This window comes from Camelus bactrianus, chromosome 14, assembly GCF_048773025.1.
Source record: "Camelus bactrianus isolate YW-2024 breed Bactrian camel chromosome 14, ASM4877302v1, whole genome shotgun sequence".
Lineage (NCBI taxonomy): Eukaryota > Metazoa > Chordata > Mammalia > Artiodactyla > Camelidae > Camelus > Camelus bactrianus.
In genome coordinates this window covers 10,259,119-10,278,640 of record NC_133552.1, presented here as the reverse complement: position 1 = coordinate 10,278,640, position 19,522 = coordinate 10,259,119, and the positions used below count along the sequence as shown (strand labels likewise).

General features: G+C 38.6%; 1 protein-coding gene across 6 annotated transcripts in view; it reads left to right on the top strand.

The window, feature by feature from the left end:
* The window catches only part of CCDC169 (coiled-coil domain containing 169), a 45,350-nt gene that overhangs the window by 5,173 nt on the left and 20,655 nt on the right, over positions 1-19,522 (top strand). For all 6 annotated transcript variants that reach the window (XM_074378074.1, XM_045514112.2, XM_045514113.2 and 3 more), the window contains 5 exons: positions 3,720-3,821; positions 3,905-3,945; positions 12,259-12,357; positions 12,571-12,624; positions 18,858-18,934. In XM_074378074.1, coding sequence (XP_074234175.1) covers positions 3,720-3,821; positions 3,905-3,945; positions 12,259-12,357; positions 12,571-12,624; positions 18,858-18,934 — 373 coding nt within the window. The remainder of the gene's footprint in view (positions 1-3,719; positions 3,822-3,904; positions 3,946-12,258; positions 12,358-12,570; positions 12,625-18,857; positions 18,935-19,522) is intronic.

The following is a 19,522-nucleotide window of genomic DNA, read 5'->3' as shown; positions in this document are numbered from 1 at the left end:
CTTCATCTTGATGAGTTCTAAGAACTTGGAGTATTTTCTTTGATGCGCACACCCACTACTCAGGTGATCTCGTCTGGTCATATGGTGTCGAATGCCACCTCTATGCCAGCAGCACACAAATTTACATCTCCATCCCGGGCTTCTCCTTTGAGCTCCTTTTCAGTCTTCATTTTACAGGCTGGTTTCTAGTTCAAAATCCTTTGGCTATGCAGTTACATGTTAGTAGGTCAAATAGTTTTTTTTTTAAAAACTCATCAGTGAATGCTAAAAAAACGTTTTGATAAGAATTCAGTTTGTCCTTTTTTAAGGAAAAATATTTCTGTTTATCCTGAATTTGCATAATACTTAATGATACAACATTAGAGGCATTCCCGTTCTTGGAAAAAAGCAAAGATAGCTCCTGCCACCATTAAAACTTAATATTGTTTTGAAGGTTCCAGTCAAGCAATAAAATATGAAACAGAAATAAGAATTATATTTGTTAGATAGGAAGAGAGAAAATTATAATTTTGAACTTTTATTATCTGGTATCCAGAACTTTCCAGAAGATCAATTGAAAACCTAGTATACTAGTGAAAAATTAGAAAATGGTTTGATACAGTAGTAGAAAAAAGTTTTATTAAAAAAAAAAAGCAATAACCAGTTAGAAAATAGGGATTTTAAAAAAATGATTGCACCAACAATTCTAACCTAAATCATAGAATATCTGACAATATCCTTGATAAGAAATATCAGGAAGTATTCAGGACCTATATGAAGACAGCAGAAGGCTGAGACTACAAGGGAGTAATAACCATTCAGCTGGAATTCTTACCTTATTCAGCATAAGGGATTTCATACTGGAGAGAAACCCTAAAGTAAAATGAAACTGGGAAATTTGTTATTAAGGTTTTATAAGAGGGACATAGACTTTTCCTATATGGGAGAATTGGATGTTATAAATATGCTCATTCTCATCAAATTAATTTATTGATATATAATTCTCATTAAAACAAGTATTTTTTTCTTACCTTCAATAACTGACTCTAAAGTTAACTGAATGAATAGACAGGGATAACTGGTAAGAAATTGGGGGTGAGAGGACTCCTACAAGATATAATAAAGCTATAATCATTAAAACTGGAAACAAATGAATAGAACAAAGTAGATAGTGTGTTAGTTTGTTAGAGCTTCCATAACAAAGTACAATGGACAGGCTGGGTTAAACCACGGAAACTTCTTTTCTCACGGTTATGGAGACTGTAAATCCGAGGTCATGGTGTTAGCAAGGTTGATTTCTTCTGAGACCTCTCATCTTGGCTTGTAGATGGCTGTCGTCTTCCTGTGTCTTCACCTGGTCTCGCCTCTGTACCTATCAGTGTCCTAATTTCTTCTTCTTATTAGGAGACTAGTCATATTGGATTAGGGGAACCATATGACCTCATTTGACCTTAATGACCTTTTTAAAGGTCCTGTCTGTACCTATAGTCACAAATGTTCGGGCTGTATGTCTCCCTGCTCCCTGCCCTTCCCTCCTGGCCTTGCTGCTGACTGACAGCAGGGACTGTGTCTATTTTAGTTTTTATCCCTGTTGCCTAGTGCAGTGCCACATAGTAGGCTCTTTCCTTTCCTTGTTAACATTTTCTGATTTTACAAAGTCTTCTCAAATGAACATAATTCCATCACTGTAATCACGATAAATGTAATGAACAACACAAATATGACTGAAATATTAAAGTCCATGTAGAGTCAAGTTTCAGTCCATTCAACTGTGTTCTTTTTTAACACTTTAAAACTTATTATTTGGCATTATTGTTTAGTTGAGCTTTGTTTTTTTATTTTTGTTAATATGCTACCTATGTTTGGGAAAAAAATCCATATTTGAAAGATAGGCCTCTACCTAATTATCTTTTGCTTTATGAACTTCTCCTTTCAAGGTCAATTCATAAAATTGACCATGAGTCAAACTTCTACATTTTTTAAGTTTTGGGTTTGCTTTTGCTTTTTGTTGTACTGATTCTAGCCAAGATCCTTCTCTGATATTGCAAAGCAACTTGATATTTTCCCTTCGAAAGTACAGTACTAGTTTTTTTTGTTTGTTTTTAGAGTTACTACAAAAGCAGTGGTTTCATGGAGTTACTACTCGGGTATTTTTTCCCCCCAAGAGACACAAATGTTTCTGTTAAATTTTTATCCTCATAAATAGTCTCTATTATAATAATGGCTTATTATATCTTAGGCCTGGATAGGTTGGCTGTTGTGCTCAAGGTCAGGGATCATCTTTTCTGGCACCATGTTTATTGTGGTCATCTAATCACAGCACACAACTCTTACTTGGACTGGTTTCAGATGGCTTTGAACGTCCCTTAGTATCAAGATTATTCCAAAAACTTGCTGTTTTGAACTGCTAATCTTATTCTCAGTTGAAAGCATAATTTAAACCTTACTGCATTTTAAAGACAGATGAAAAATGATTTTTCAAAAATTTTGCAAAAATTGCAAACCTTAGTGTTTTCGTTACTTCTGGTTTATCACAGAACAAGTGTGGCAGGGAAAGTAAAACTCAGTGTGGTCCTTTTTTAGGAAAAGAAAACAGTTGATAAGTAGAAAGCTGACCGGATTTGTGGGAGCCAATGCTGTTATGTGAAAAGAAAACAAAAATGTTATTAATCTCCAGTTTTTTGGGCCTCCATCCAGTTGTTAAGCATTTGGATTAATGACTTTGGACTTCAGCTGGGGAGGGCATTCCTGCCCCTCTCCTTGTAGACTACATTTGCTTAGAGATGAGGGCAAAGGCAGGTTGAGGCAGAGTTGAGGAGTCTGGCAGTGGTGTGAGCTAATAAGTCTTTCTGTTAGACTCCCCAAAAGACTATTATGTAGCAGAAATTGTCCCATGTATGTAAAGAGCATCTAAAGTTTAGAAACATGCCATCTTTTTTCTCTCTGCAAAATATGATTTTCAAGACTCAAAAAAAAAAAAATTAGCTTTGGACCTTGTAGCTGAAAAAGGAGGTTTTAATTCTAGGCTGTATCCTCCCAGAGCAATAAGACAAATGTTTTGGCTTCAGTAGCTAAAGGAATTTATTGGGGAGGGGGGCTGCTTAAGGATAAGAGAAGATGCCTATATAGGTAGCCAAATATAAACAGTGTTACCGTAGCACACTTTCAAGTCAGAACAAACTGGGTTGAAACCCCAGTTCCCCCTTGATTAGCATGTCATCATAATAATGTTATTTGACATCTCTGAACCTTGGTTTCCTCATCTGTAAAATGGGTAACTGAGTTTTTGTCACTGAGGATTAAATTAGTTAACATATGTAAGGCATTGTGTGCTTTTAACATAGCAAACAGAATTGGTAGTTGTTAAACAGGCCAGAATTCTTTTGCAGAGGAAAAAAATGAATAGGACTTTGGATGGGAAGCTAGTACTATTTAGGCTGTAATATATGAACATTCTGAGTTCCAAGGAAAGAAACGTGTTCCTGATATTTTGTCTAATAGAATCCCTCATAAGGATACATGGGGAACTAAAGGACAGTTGTGGCAATGAGGTCTGGCTGGGTGGTAATGTGTGAGGGTAGCATCCATAAAGATCCTAACAGAGAATGCGCACTTAGACACTAGTTCACTCTAGTTTATCTGTATTGCTGGTAAAGTCCAGTCTAGCAACAGAGTAGTGTTGGCTTAATGAATAAATGAGAGGAGGTGAAGTGATCTTGTGTCTTCCCCTTTTCACTCAGGTGGTGAATGGAATGAGACACAACTTGAACTAAATGATCAACTAGAAAAGCAAATTGTTTCTCTCAAAGAAAAAATGGAAAAATTCCGAGGAATTCCTTCAGGTACAAGAAGCAACTATATATATGTTTTAGAAGTTGAATTAAAACTGATAAACCATCAGTTGCTCATATTTGCTTTATTGTAGACAGACTGTCTTCTATTCGTGTCTATGAACAGATGCCAGTGGTGAGTAAAAGATGGTTAAACAAAAGGAAGAATTGAAGGAAATTATACTTTTCCCCGACGGATTCTAAACAGTAGTTTAAAGACTGTAGCAAGGTCCAAATGTTTTGTTCATCGGGGCTGTTCCTAGGATTTTAGGAATAAAAGAGGCCTTCAGCTTAATCTCTCCCATGCAAATCTGGGCAGGGATTCTGTCACAGGTACAAACAAAATGGAAGTGAAAGGAGCTCAGAGGTCAGGCTGGGGGAAACCTGAGTGTGTGTCTATTCCTTGCAACCTAAAAGAGCTTATTTAACTCAGAAATACCTCTCTCACACCCATCTAAAACAGTTCCATTCTAATTCCTCTGGAATATACACACACACACATGCAGGTATACACTCACACATACGTCCACATTCATACACACACACACACACACACACACAGAGTATAAAATCTAACAACAGAGAATCCATAAATTACCCTATAACCCCACTGGGCTGCTCCACCTACTTTTTCTTTTGGTTACCCTAGTGACATCTTTCTTTGAAAGTTCATTTTAATCTCTGATAAATAAATTTATGTTTTATACTTTACAAAGCACATTCGTTTGTTTTTCCTTCAATCAGATATTTGTCCTTTAAAATGTAGAGGAGGACCAAAGCATGAGTGTTATGTTGGACACTTGCTGAATTTTTATTTCAAAAATACTCAGAAAAACATGGAAGTCTTGTAAATAAATCAAGGGTACTTTGTATGAAAATGAAAGTAAAATACTCAGCTAAATTGGCAGGTCTTCACATTACACTAGTAATGATAATAACTTGGCCTTAATTAAACATATATAATCTACAAATTATTTTCAGTCTTGCAACAACCCCATGACATAAAATGTAATGTTGTTGCCTTCCATACATGTGATTCTAAGCTTAAAGAGATTGATTGCTTTAGTCAGTTTCAGACAGTTTGGAAATGAGGAGTCAGATTCTCTTCCCCTAAAAGAAACGATGCCATTTAACTATGTTATAGCAACACCCCTTCCATATGCTGATCAGAAGTAACAGGCTTTGTAACAGCTGTAAGTGGAGCACGGATCTATAGAACTAAATTCACAGAGTCCTGAGCATTTCTGGGAGGGTACTCTTTGAATAACTGCTAAGCTTTAGTGAAAGATATAGAAAAATCTTGTATTTTTGTTAATGAATCAAAGGAGAAATAAACTTTTTTGCACTCCTCTCTGTTATTTGCAACTCAGAAATCCCCATACAGCTGTCTTGAAAAATCAGGAAAATAACATTTTTTAATTGGGAAAAAGAGGTTTTTTTTCTCTGCCGTGGAGTCATATCGCCATCTTGTGGTATTTGGAAATTACTGCAAGGGCTGTTTTACGCTTAGCGTTTCTCAACTGTAGGTCGAATTTCCATACTCCCTATAGAGTATAAAATGTCAAGTACTACCTTCAGAATGTAAAATATTCCAGTTGCCTGCGTCTTGACAACCCACCCCCAGTCCTAGCTCAAGAAACGGGATATGTAGCCTTGCGGAGGGTACGAACAGGTGCGGGTGTAACATGGGAAGATTTCCCTTGACGAGTTGGTGTTATTCTTGACGAAAATGTGTCTAAGAGGTTTAGATCTGGAGGCAGAGAATTCTATTTCTCTTCAGCAAAGGACTAAAGAAATGTTAGAAGAACCAAGAGTGGCGCCACATATTAAGCAGAAAGGAAAGATAACGAAAGTTCAGGCTCTTGTCCTCTCCATTCCCTAGGCAGATGCCCTGTGTGAGTATTTGGGTTTTCTGACACGTAGAATCCAGGAGGGGTTTGTCTGAAGAGCAGGGATTAGGGATCTAGCCAGGGAGTTGGTGACAGAGGTAGCGAACTGCTGAGAAGAAGTTCCAAGAATCCTATATCCAGTCAGGAAATCTCCCTTACCCAAGAGTCCAAGAGATACTGTCTTATTCTTTATATAAAAACAGTATTTGTGAGATTCAGATGTGTACTGTTTGTGTAATGCACACGTTTTTGGTTTTCTACTAAGTTGATAATTGAAGGGCTAAATTAGTTGTTTTTATTGGATAGAGTATGAATTCAAACACTGTTTGTAAATTGACTGATTTTTTTATCCTTATTGTGGATTGCTCAGTCTTTAGAAGTAACCTGTACATGCATACTTCAGAAACTGATGTCAGTTAGTTAGAATACTGATTTTGAGTAACTTCTAATTGCAGGTTTGCTTACGGGCAACAAAAGGATGAACACTAGTTTTTGACCTGTGTATGTCTAATTTCTTTAAATGTTATCATTAGGAAAAGAAATATGAAATGTTCAGTAAGTTATTTTCAAACTGGATCACTAAAATGGACTTGATTTTAATATTTTAGAAAAAAGTATTCACTTAAGTGAGAATGAGGTTCTAATCCTTTTCTGATAAAGATTAACTTTAAGCCCTCAACTGTTTGCAGATTACTTTTCTCATCTGAAGGTAGTATCGTTATCAACAAGTTCCGCCACATCCCTGTGGTCAACTCTACTGCACACTGGAATGCACATCAGACATTAATTTCAATACGTGAATTAGGGAGTGAGAAGACACACATTCAGACCATAGCAGCCCTATTTCTCTCTGCCTAATTTTCCCACGAGCGCACTCTCCTTTGTTTTCCACTGCACCCAGACAATGAGGACCTGTCAAGGAAACCTCTCACCAGCACACACGCTCTGTCTGTCAGTCAGATGGTTGTAGCACCGGAGATCCTGCTCCTAGAGCCAGCAAAACCGACTGGTGATGGGAAGCATGAGAGAGGGGGGTGGATACAGAGATATTCTTTGGGGAGATGTTTGGTCTCACCCCAGATGTTCTCTGCAGGACTCTTGGTCAACTTGTAGAAAATTAATTCATAGAAAGCCAATTTGCCAAAATCCAAATCCTTTAATATGTTCTTATAATTATATCTTAAGGCATTTTAAGGAAGGTTCAATTTGTTAAAAACTAAGTCTGTAGAATCAATATGAAGTATTATGTCACAGGCATCAACAGATTTGTATTCTTCCCAAAGATCAGAATAGTTAATTTGGAGACAGGTGTAGCCTCAAATCAGAGAAAAGTTAGGCAGATTTTACATATAAATCTAATAACAGTATTATCCACAAGGGGGCGCTTGGCATTTAAGCGCAGAACGCTGTGCTCATTGTTAAAACTGCCTTCATTGAGAAGGACTGCCTATCTAGGTGTGTTTAATTGTAGTCTCAGGTTTTTCGCTTGTAAGCATTCAATAGAATGATTTTTTTTAAACTTGTAGTTTTTATGTGTTCTTTAGTACAGCAATTACCGTTGTTTAAAAAAATAGGTGGCTAATAGTACTTCCTTTCTACTTGGGATAGAGGAAAGGGACTTTAAAATATCTAAGTATATTTGATGTCCGGTATGTAAATGGTATCCTGAAATTTCTTATTCGTACCCTGTTGTTTCAGTCTCCTTTTAGAAAGTGACTTTTTACAAGCAAAAAAAGACATGAACATAGGTGAGGTTATAATACTGCTTGGAATGTGAAGAACTGATTAGTTTCGAAAGCAAAACAAATCAGCTCTTCCATGATAGTAGAAGAATTAATATTATTTTTGTGTGTGATCTTTGGGGGGTCAGTTTCTGGTGGAGTCTTCAGTTTAGCTGTAGCTTTAGCATGTCTTTCCAGGCTGCAATTTTCTAGTATGTGCCCACTGGTTATATAATCAGGTAAAACTAGCTCCTTGGGAAGACCAAGAACTTTCAGTTGTGGGTCTCCCAATGAGTTGGAAGTGACAGGATGAGAGACTATGTGCATATGATAAAATCATTTTTAAAATACTAGTTCATTGTGAAGTCAGTAAAAAAAAGAATCAAAATCTAGAATGAACCTTAAAGTTGTCATAGTATGATTTTATAATTTTTAAAGGATTTCTGAATGTGTATGATAATTTTATAAATGGAATCACAAATATCTTGCTTTTAACGGTCCAAAGTAATTAATGACTTAATGTAATTTTCACAAAATCCAAAATGTGTTCTCATTTTTCCCCCAGGCAATTTAAAAAATTAATACATTAATTAATTCTTTGCTTTTTTAGAGCAGTGTTAGGTTCACAACAAAATTGGGAGGAAGATGCAGAGACTCCCCACATACCCATATCCCCTACCACATGCATAGCCTCTCCCCTTATCAACATCCCTCGTCAGAATAAACCTATAATAATCACCCAAGTCCATAGTTTACCCTAGGGCTTATTCTTGGTGTTGTACATTCTATGGGTTTGGACAAGAGTATAAACAAATTTTCGGAAACCCTCGGTTGGAGGAATAGTCATTGATTTAGAGTCGAGGAAGCAACAGCCAAGTGCCTGCTGAGAAGACTGTCGGTGAAAACAAAGCAGTCACTCTTCAGACCGGCTTAGTGCCTTAGGACTTGGCAGCCCCAGGCACTGGAGAAGGTGGAGGTGAGGAAGGAGCTGGAAGCTGGCAGATCAGTTGAACATACACGTGGAGCTGTTGGCTACTGGGCCCTTCTGCCACCCCATGTGGTCAGAATATTCTCTTTTGGTCAGCCGTCTATTTTCTGGAAAAATTTCGCTGCAGTAACTCTGGACATCGGGCCTTCAGGCACAGAGGAGGGTTGAGAGTGAGATACAGGTCTAAACATGATGGAATTAAGTGAAAATATGCAACCTGAATAATGGCGCTCTCAGCTTGCTCCCTTTGCCCTACTCCCAGAAAACCAGCAGCTGGGATTAAACTTCACAGAGTAGGAGATTGGAGGGTTCTTTGGTTGAAAACCTGAAATGCCCTTAGGAAAAGCAGTTATTGTGGCCACCCAGGGAATGCACCTCTCAGACCTCCCAGGACAGGGAGGTTAACTGATGGAGGACCTTGCTATTGGGCTTCGAAATCCATCACTGCTTTTGCTTCAAGACCACACCTCCCACAGGCTGTTCCCTGCCAGGATCTGGTGCAGTGGGGATGCTAAAGCAGACCTGTTCCTGGGAAACATGGGACTCCATTGTCGGTGACTTTGGCTTAAGGAGTCCCTGATGGCTTTGCCAAACTTCCCTTAGGCTGCAGGCCAGCCTGGGATGCTTCCACTTCCACCTAACCTTCTCTCCCTCTGCCCTTCGCTTGGGCTCAGACTTGCATTACAGTTGAACTACCTTCCCAGCCTTCTCCTGCTCCTTCCCTAGTTCCTTTCATGCAGGCTTTTCTAACAGAATCTTTTCATATTTAAGCCCATCTTGATACCTGCTTCTCAGAAGACCAAGTCTATGAGAGGTACTGAGAGGGATATGAGAAAACAGGAGGTCAGATGGGGTTTGGGATTGGCTCACTTACTGTGTGGCAGGCCGAAGATGCTGTCCCGATTGGCAGATGTGGCACCAGTAGATCCTGGCTCAGGTGCGGTTCAGTTGCTAAAAATTTTCACTGACGGTAACCTTGGAAAATGTTCTTATGGAGAGGACTACTGTGAAAGAAGCCATGATGCAGGCATTTAGAAAGTATGGGGTTATTGCTAAGTTGTATTGTCGTCCTGCGTAAGGATGATGAGATGCTGAGAAGAGTTAACAAGCACTTAAAACCTAAGAGTGGAAACCAGAGAGCCTTGGTGGTAGCCTCTAAGGAGGCTGTCTCTACCAGTGGTGGAAAGACAGCCACAATAGGACAGCAAGGCTGAAGACCCGATTGTGAGGGTTGCCAAGGCACTTGAATGCCCAGTCCAAGCAAGACTGTTATGTAGAGGACAGGGCCCTGATGGCAGTAACCAGGGATCCCAAAACTGTAACAGGACATCTGGATGAATGCCCACGAGGACATTGACTCTGCAGCTCTACCTGGACCCTGGCTGTTCAAATCACACTGGGCCCAGTGTGCCCACAGACTCCCTTACCCCTGCAGTGATAATTTTCCCCATTCCTGAGTACATAATTGAAATAGATGTACTTGGCCGTTGAAGTCAACTCCCACGTTGGCCAAAATCTCTGAAGTAAAAGCTATCATGATGCGGAAAATTGAATGGAAACGTTGGAAACTATGCCTTCCCCACCCAGGGCTAAAATTATAACCAAAACCAATAGGCAAATCCATTATTAAAACTGAAGACTTAACACTGCCTATCAGTCATTGATAGATGAAAAAGGCAGAAAAGTCAATGAAGATACAGCTGATCTGAACAGCACTATCAATCAACTCAATCTATTGACATTTATAGAGTATTCCATCCAACAACTACAGAACACAGATCCTTCTTAAGATTATGTGTAACGTTCATCAACATACACTGAATTCTAGGCACCCTGTTAGGCTCCGAGCGTCAGGAGGACAGGGTCTGGGCTTGTAATTCTCACCGTGGTATCCCTGGCACAATGCCTGGCACATAGGAGGTGCTTGATGAATATTTTTTGGATAAATGAATTGTAAAATCAAGAGACAAGACAAGGAATCCATCATGGCAATAGCAGCAAGAAAGCAAGCATATTAAAAATATTTAAGCCTCAAAGGTTAAAACTGCAAATCCTTACCAACAAATAACAGAAATCATCCTTCTGTCAGAGAAACTGCCCCTGAATATTCCTAAACCCCTGCTTTCATGTCACTTCTTTAATAACCTCCTATATCTCCCAGTGTTTAACCTCCTGAAACTAGTGTTCTAAGCCTTCTAGGGCCTTCACTGGTTCTCTTACCTTGCTTCTTATTTATTGCTCAAATATTTTGCTCCAGCTCTTGAATTTACCTACATTTATTGGTATGAGCTTCTAGAATTTTGGACCATATCTCACTCAGGTCATCTTTAATATAAAGCTAATTTGTATTTCAATTGTTTATTTATAAATTAATTTCTTTTAGAATTTGAAGTGCATTTTCCTATTGACAAAATATTAAGAAGGATTAGATTCTCTTTTACATCTATAAAAATGTATTTAACAAATGACGTAAGTGAAGGAAGGCTAAGTTGGACTCCTTGGAGTAAGGGTCTGTGCAGCAAAATTTTGAAATACAGTCATCGCTCCCTGATTGTCCCTTTAAAAAGGGACAATGATATGTCCCTCTTATGCTAGAGCAGCGATTTGTTTCAGAAGGGTTAACTTTTCTCTGGAGAACTCAGTTTATCCTTTGCTATTTATAGGGCTTTCATTGATTTTCTTCTGCAGCAAGTTTGTATGTGGGGAAGGGGGACTGAAAACCATTTAGGCACCGGTGCATTATTTTTTAAAGATGAACATTACCTGCCTGAGAAGCATCACTGGTCATGTTTTAACAGGGATGTTAATCCAATGTGCATAGTGGAGAATTGTGACTTCCAGAGGGTTTGTTTTATCACAGCTGTTATTTTTAGAGACTAGAACTTGCCGGGTTTCAGCTGACCTAATTATTCCTATTAATACCATTTTTACACCTTTAATAATTATTAACAAGTATCTAAGAGGGAATAAGTAAAGTTTTTAGAGAATGAGCTGTGTTTCAGGAGGTGGGTATGAGCGCTAAAATATCTTGCAGTTTTGCTTTGTGGAGATTTAAATCAGCTGCTTCCATTTTTATCTGAATGTTCTGTTAATAGATTTCGGTGACCTAGATCATGACCAGCAAGAGTTGTGTGGAATTCAACTTGGATATTTTTAAGTTTAATGTGTAAGAATATGGGAAATAATTGGAGTTACTTAAAAAGATCAGTTATTAGTTTAGGAATTAACATATCAATCCACACTGGTATAATGCATTATTGCTCTGGCACTGGGCTCACCCTCTTCTCTACTTGGCTTCAGCTATTGTGATGAGGGGTGTCTGCATTGAGGTCTTAGTTTCCACAACTGTCCAACTCTGCAGTGTCTTGCATTTCCCCTGGGCATCAATCTTACTGCCAGTTCTAACTGCTTTTGTTACCCTGGTAGCAATCGTATGAAGACACATACAATAATTATTTTGTGTTTGTCTTTTTTGAAGTCAGATTATCTGGGTTCTAATTCCAGCTCTACCTTTATTAGCTCTGTGCCTGTGGGCAAGTTGTTTAACCTCTATCAGATACAACTTTTCTCAACGGTAAAATGGAAATAAACATATTAGCCATCTCCATGGCTGTGATGAGGATTAAATGAAATAGCCTGTGGAATCACTTAGTACAGTACATGGCATGTTGGTAGGGCTCAATAAACATTGTAATTATTTATTACTATTACTTAAAAGGTATATGTTGTAGAACTTTGAAATCACAGACTGTTACGGTGTAGAAAAAATTTGCCATTGAAGAAATTGATGGTCATATTTATTGTTGTTTAGAATGTGAGCACACATAAAGATTTACTGCTTATACTTTCAGGAATCCTTAAATACATTACTTAAACAGCTAGAGAAAGAAAAAAGGAGTCTTGAAAATCAAGTGAAAGATTGTGCACTGAGACTCGAGGATGAGTCAAAGGTTTGTTTTTATTCTATATTGAGAGATTCCTTTGGAACTGCTGTGATGTTTAGTATGTTATCTTCAAACTTGCTATATAGTTATCACAAAATATTTATAAAACTGTTTTGTACACTATTTAAAAAAAAGCATAGAGACATAAACTTAGCAGTAGTCTTGCTAGTATTGCAAATCTCTGATGTTGGATTCTTTACCTCTGTATCCTTCATGTAGGCTTACCACAAGATCAATAGTGAGCGCCGGACATACATAGCTGAAATGTCTCAGGTAGCTGTTGTTTTTTCCTTCTGAGTTCTAAGAGTTTCCTCTTACTATAAATTATGTTTTCCACGTTTCTAAGTCTTTGATTGGTTTGGTTTGGTAGAGAAATGGGTGTTGGAATTATGGGGAGAACAGGTACCAAGTTACTGTGTATGGAGGGTGAAAAGGAAAATATATAACTTTTATAAAAAGGTAAAAAAGGAGATAAAAGTGGCCCCAATTAAGAGAACATTTTGCATATTTGCTTCCTTAGTTGTTTTTTTAGCTTGATTTGTAGTTGCTAGAATTCAAACAAATAAGCTATTATCCCTCTGCTATCGTGAAAGTCAAGGGATTTTACCTTGTAGTTATGCATGGTGAGGTCTGAGGTAGACCTGGCTTTGCTACTAGAAAGTGTGTTCTTACAAACGGCAGGACAGGAATGTGATCGTGAATTATGAATGACGTTGCACATATTCTCCAGTTTTCCATTTGCCTTTCCATATTATTTATGATGTTGTTGGTATTATAGAGTTTTTTTTCGTAATGTTGTCAGAGCTGTCTTTTACTTATGGCTTATGTCATACTTAAAAGACTGTCTTCATCTCAATGTTTTATAACATCACATCTTTGTTAAGTACTTAAATGGCTTAATAGTTGACATTTAAATATTTAATCCTTATTAATTTTATTTTGGTGTATATTTTAAGGTTAGGATATGAATTCAGTCTTCAATGTGCATTATCCAAATGAAAGTGTCTGTTGGTGTCACAATATCATGTACACATACACACCGTATGCAGAGAGAGCTGATGGCTACTCTAAAGCTTTATTAAGTTACATAGTCTTATATAGCAAAGAAGAATGATAAGGGAAATGGTTAACAGGCAGCATCTGGCTCAAGGTCAGAAGACCCTTTATGTTTTGGTAAATCATGTTCGTGTTGGCACCAGCGAGCCTTACAGCTTATCAGGGTGGAACGTATGAGAAACAGCTGCTTAACAACATTCTTCTTGGACTCAGGTGGCTGTGCCTGGCTTAGGTTGCCCCCCTCTGGGGATCTTACCCATCATTGGCTAACCAGCCTTCTCACCTCTGAGTCTGCAGCTTTTAACAACTTGTTTACCATTCCAGCCCAAGGCTCGTTCCTTTGTTCCCACAGTTGGGGGGCTATAGTGTCCAAAGAGCAGTTGGATTTGTGACTCTCAGAAAAAAAAAAGATCAAGATTGAGGATACGGGTTTATAGCTTATTAGCACACAGACAGGAAATGGCACCATGTGAATGAATGGAACACATCAGGGAGAAGACACAGGGTGAAAAGAAGAGATAGTTTAAGATACAGCTCTGAAGAGTTTCACCAGTGACGGTCAAGGGAAGGAGAGCCAAAAAGAATGTTGGAGCACTCAGGGCATAGCTAGGTGAGGCAAGGAGGTAGCGGACCTTGGGGACTGGGTTAGACATAAAGGTAATCGGCTTATCACTGATCTGGAGTCTCCAGAGGATCAATGAAAGGATTGAGAGGAAGGGAATTAGCATTGGGGATTTGAGCCGAGAAGAGGGTGCATAGAACAGCTTGAGAATAAAAGTCAGGGCAATAGTGGGTAAAAGAAGGCTTGGAATTCTAGTGCTAACTAAGGGAATTAGGACATTGAGACAGAAGAGCATCACTCCTTGTAGTCTCTTACCCACAAAATGGACAGTCAGTTCAAACTTTATGGCCCTGAATGCTTGGTTGGAAGCACCGCTTCCTCCTGCAGCACTGGCACCCACATTCTCTTAATCCAACAGTGTGTTCTCCACGGTAGAACGTGCTACTCCTCATGCATGCCCGTTCTGCTTCCTTCAAGGTGGAGCAAAATGCTGCCTCCTTTATGAGGCCCTGATACAATGAAAGACCACAGACTTTGGAGTCATTGCAAATCTGGATTTGAATCCCAGATTTGAACCTACTGTGGTGTGATCTTTCTGGGCCTTAATTTCTTTTCTCCTGTCTAGGAGGGAAATAGCAGCGGTGTCTTGCAGGGGATTTGTGAGGGTTTAAAGGTAAAATGTATGTAAAGTGCTGAGTAAAACGCCAAGCATATAATTGGTTCTAAATTCCAGTAAATGGTGAATATTGCTTTCCTGTTTTTCTTTCTTGGTCTTCCTCGCCCCTCTCTCTGTGACAGGGACATCAGAATCCCTACTCGCCTTAGCCATCACCCTTTACCTTTGTTTACTTGAAAAAATCGCTTGGGTGGAATAGTTCCTACTCTGATTATACAGGATCACTGGACAGATAATCAAAGCCTATTTTACGAGCTTCCAGGAAGATGTTAATCCTGTTTCCCACTATAAATGTTAATAAGGATTTTCAGTCTAGAGTGAATTGTTAATCTTTACGGTCAAAGATGGTTGTGACCATGTGAATACTATGCTGACTGGAAAGGGCAATGAATGATTTGCAGTCCTTTCCATGCTGAATACATAAATAATTGATTCTTTAGTGATAACTAGAGCTATTTGCTGTGCCTCCTGTTTATATTTTTGCTGGCTTCACTGTTTTGACTGAAACTGAGTTTCCACAGCTCAGAATTCTTCTAATTTTTACGGTGAAAGGACAATAGACTTTGGTTTTTAAGAATATACAGGTGAACCTTAGAGGTATTGTAGGCTTGGTTCCAGACCACCTTGATAAAATGATTATCACAATAAAGCTAGTCACAGGAATTTTTTGGTTTCCAGTGCATTTTGAACTTATGTTTACACTATATTGTAGTCGATTGAGTGTGCAATAACTTTGTATAAAAAACAATGTGCATACCTTAATTTTAAAATACTTTATTGCTAAAAAATTTGCTAACCATCATCTGAGCCATAATCTTTTTGCTGGTGGAGGGTTGATGGCTGCTGGCCAATCACGGTCGTGGTTGCTGAAGGTAGGGGTGGCTGTGGCAATTTCTTAAAATAAGACAACAGTGACATTTGCCACTTCATTGACTCTTCCTTTCACAAGTGATTTCTCTGTGGAATGCAATGTTATTTGATAGCATTTTAACCATAGCAGAACTTCTCTCAAAATTGGAGTCAATCCTCTCAACTCTGCTGCTGCCTTATCAACTAAGTTTATGTAATAGTCTAAATCCTTGTTGTCATTTCAACAATCTTCACAGCATCTTCACCAGGAGTAGATTCCATCTCAAGAAACCACTTCTTTGCATGAGAAGCAATTCTTCATCTGTGAGTCTTATAATGAGATTATAGCAATTCAGTCATATTTTTAGGCTCTACTTCTAATTCTGGTTCTCTCAATACTTCCATCACATCTGCAGTTACTTCCTCCACTGAAGTCTGGAACCCTGAAGTCATCCGTGACAATTAGAATCAGCTTCTTCCTAACTCCTGTTAATGTAGATATCTTGACCTCTTCCCATGAATCACAAGTGTTCTTACTGGCATCTAGAATAGTGAATCCTTTCCAGAAGGTTTTCCATTTACTTGGCCCAGACCCATCAGAGGAATCACTATCTATGGCAGCTATAGCCTTATGAAATGCATTTCTTAAGTAATAAGCCTTGAAAGTTGGAGTGTCTCCTCGATCCATGGACTGCAGAACAGGTGTTGTGTTAACAGGCGTCAAAACAGTATTAATCTCCTTGTCCATCTCCATCAGAGCTCTGGGGTGACCAGGTGCATTGTCAATGAGCAGTGATATTGTGAAAGGGATCTTTTCTCAGATTATATAATAATAATGGAAAAGTTAGAAACATTGCAAGAAATACCTAAATATGACACAGACACGAAGTGAGGAAATGCTGTTGGAAAAATGGGGCAGATTGACTTTCCTGATGCTGGGTTGCTACAAACCTTGAATTTGTAAAAAATTTTTACAAATTTATTTGAGACTTGCAATAAAGCAAAGTGCAGTAAAGCGAGGTCTGCCTGTACAGACCCCATACTTAAAAGTCAGGCAGAAAGACTGACTGGAACTTGCTGAGACACATGACAAATGTAACTTCTATTCCCACAAACGTAGAATTCTAGCAACAGATCTGAAAGTTGTTGAATATAATGCTTTGGTTTACAGATAAGGAATCTGAGGCCGTTCTGTTTGATTGTAAGGCAGTTCTAATTTTTCAGGCTTGTTAAAGATCAATTCCTTATTTTTGTCCCTTGAAACTTCTACTCCTCCTTCCTATTTCTTGAAACTTCCTTAAAACCCATTGGTTTTAGTTCAGTCTTCCAAAGAAGAAGTCTCCACTCCTCCTATAGGACAGCTTTTCAAAGATTTGAAAACAGCTCTCGGTCTTCTCTTAATTTTTCCCCCTAAGCTAAAATATTAAGTACATTAGCCAGTCCTCATGACGTAGGTTCCAGACTATCCAGCTATCTCTGTTGCCTTTTTTGACAACTCGATTTTGATATTGTTCACTTGAAAATTAGATCTCCCCAGGTCTCAGTGTAGCTATTAAAGTCTTGCCCCCACCATACTCATTTTTCTTCTCTGCTGTCTGAATAATCATTCTGAAATACAGATAAGGTGTTGTTCCTGGTGTAAAACCCTCAATGACTCAGCATTGTCCAGAGGATCTCAGCAAAGCCACTCAGTGTGTTCTACGAGGTCCTGTCCAACACATGGTTCCTGCCTCTCCAGCCATGCTCCTACTCCCACCTGGTCCTGCAACCAGACCAAGGACAGATGCGATTCCTCCATCTGTCATCTGCTTTATACCTTTAGGCCTGTGCTGCTCCCTCTGCCTGGAATGTCCTTTCCCTAGTTCTCAACTGGCTACTATTCCAGATGGATCCCCCTGTGGCCTGAATTAGTTGCATCTGTTCTTTGCTTACAGGGCACCTCTGCACACCTCTACCCAGGGAGCAAGTCCTGCAACCTGTTTATTTTGCTCTTTCCCCAACAGTTTGTAAAAACCATGACTTGTCTTCATACCCTAGTGCCTGATCTAGTGATGGCACATAGAACATGCTCAGTAGCATTTGCTGAGTGAGTAAGTGAGTGAATTCCATCTCCTGGTCCAGCGTGCCCAAAGTTGTCACTCTTAGAAAATGATCTAACATCTTACTTCACAAAGGAAAGAGTTCATCAGGTGTGAAATCCAGCCATCTTCCCTTTTACCTTCAAATGTATTCACATCTTTATCCACCTTCCCTGTTCCTTTTCCTGTCTTAAAGAAAAAGGGTCCCATATTTCTTCCCAAGTCTATCTGCTGCCTCTCGGACTTATAATTTATTTCCTCATATTTTCAATCTCTCCTCCACTGGCTGTGGCATGTCCTTTGTCTGCAACGTACTCATCTCTTCCACCAAAACACAACAAAAACAAACTTTCATTTTGCCCTATCCTTATAAAACTACTACCTTAGCTTTCTTTTTCTCAGCCAAACTTCTTGGAAGAGTGGATATACTCACTGCCTTTGCCGTTCACTCCTCACCCTCTATCAGCTGTGTTCTGCTCCCACCACGGGGCTGTGACACAGTTTCTCTCTCAGTAGCCAAGTACAATAACTCCTTTTCAAGCCTCCTGGTAGCAGACGTGTCTGAGGCACTTCATACTGCTCACTATGCTCACTTTTTAGAACTGTTCCCACCCCACCCCTTGACTTCCATGTATATTTTCCTGGATTTTCCTATTGCTTAAATGATGGCCCTATCTTTAGTGCTTCTCCTATCCCTTAGAAGTTGCTTTTCCAAGTTTATATCACTAATCCTCTTAACTTTTCTGGGTGTTATTAACAAGCCATCTCATTTAGTCATGGCTTCAATTGCCATCCCTAAAGTCATCAGCCTCAATTGTCCCTGAGTTGCAGATTATATTTACACCACCCACAAGAAGTGTCCACTTTGGTATGCTGGAGGAATTTAAAAATAGACAGAAATGAAAATGTGATCTTATTTTTCCATTTTAATATACTTACAGCTTCTATTGTATTATCTACTTAATGGCAGAGTGCATATATTATTTATATTTATTGTCTGTAGAAACTTAATGATCTGTACCACATGGATGATACGATTTTCACAATTTCCTCTATATTTACCTTAAAAATTGCACGGACTATTGGGTTGGGATAGAGAAGTTTCCAGAATATTTAGAAGCCTGATAGTACTGGAGAAGGCCAGAATCTCCCATTTTTCTTCGGCTTCTCTTATGCATGCTACAAAAAGACCTGGTTAGGCAAGAGTTAATTGGGAATTGATTGTTCTTATCTCTGAAATCAATCATGAAATAAGAAGATAAACGCTCAGCTTTTTGTATTTCAGGGCTCTGGCTCATACCAAGTTTCTAAAAGGCAACAGACGGATCAGCTGCCTAAAATGAAGGCGAATCTAGTGAAAACGTAAGCCTAACTGTGTCTTTCCTTTCTAGTTAATTATATTCGTCTGTGAATGGTACTGACAAAACAGGTGTCCATTATATTTTGGAAGTTGAACTTCTAGATTTCATAGCAACAATATAAAATAGCAGATAGTAAGAGAACTTAAAGAAGCTTGTACTCTCCATTCACTATTTATATACATATCTGTGTTAACTTTTACTGCACAGTCACCTTAAATACTTCTTTTTAATTTTTATATTTATCTTATAGTTCAAATTTCTCTTAAAAAGATATCACCTGCCTTATTAAAATTTGTTTAAATAGTGAAGAGAGAAATATTTTGAAAATAAAAATAAAACTCCTTCATTCTAATTATATATTAACATACATACACATAAATATTACTAGACTGTAGGTCTCTGAGGGCAGCTTGGTTTTCTCTTGAATACCGTTGTAAGTTGGATATCTCAGAGAGGAGACTCTAAAATGTGCAGAGTTTCCCTAATGTTCAGAGTAAGTCAGAACATTAGAAAAATGCCTAATTTAACTGTGAAATTTTATTTTAAGTATCTATCATAGAGGGATGGTGCCTGGCTGAGCCATTACATT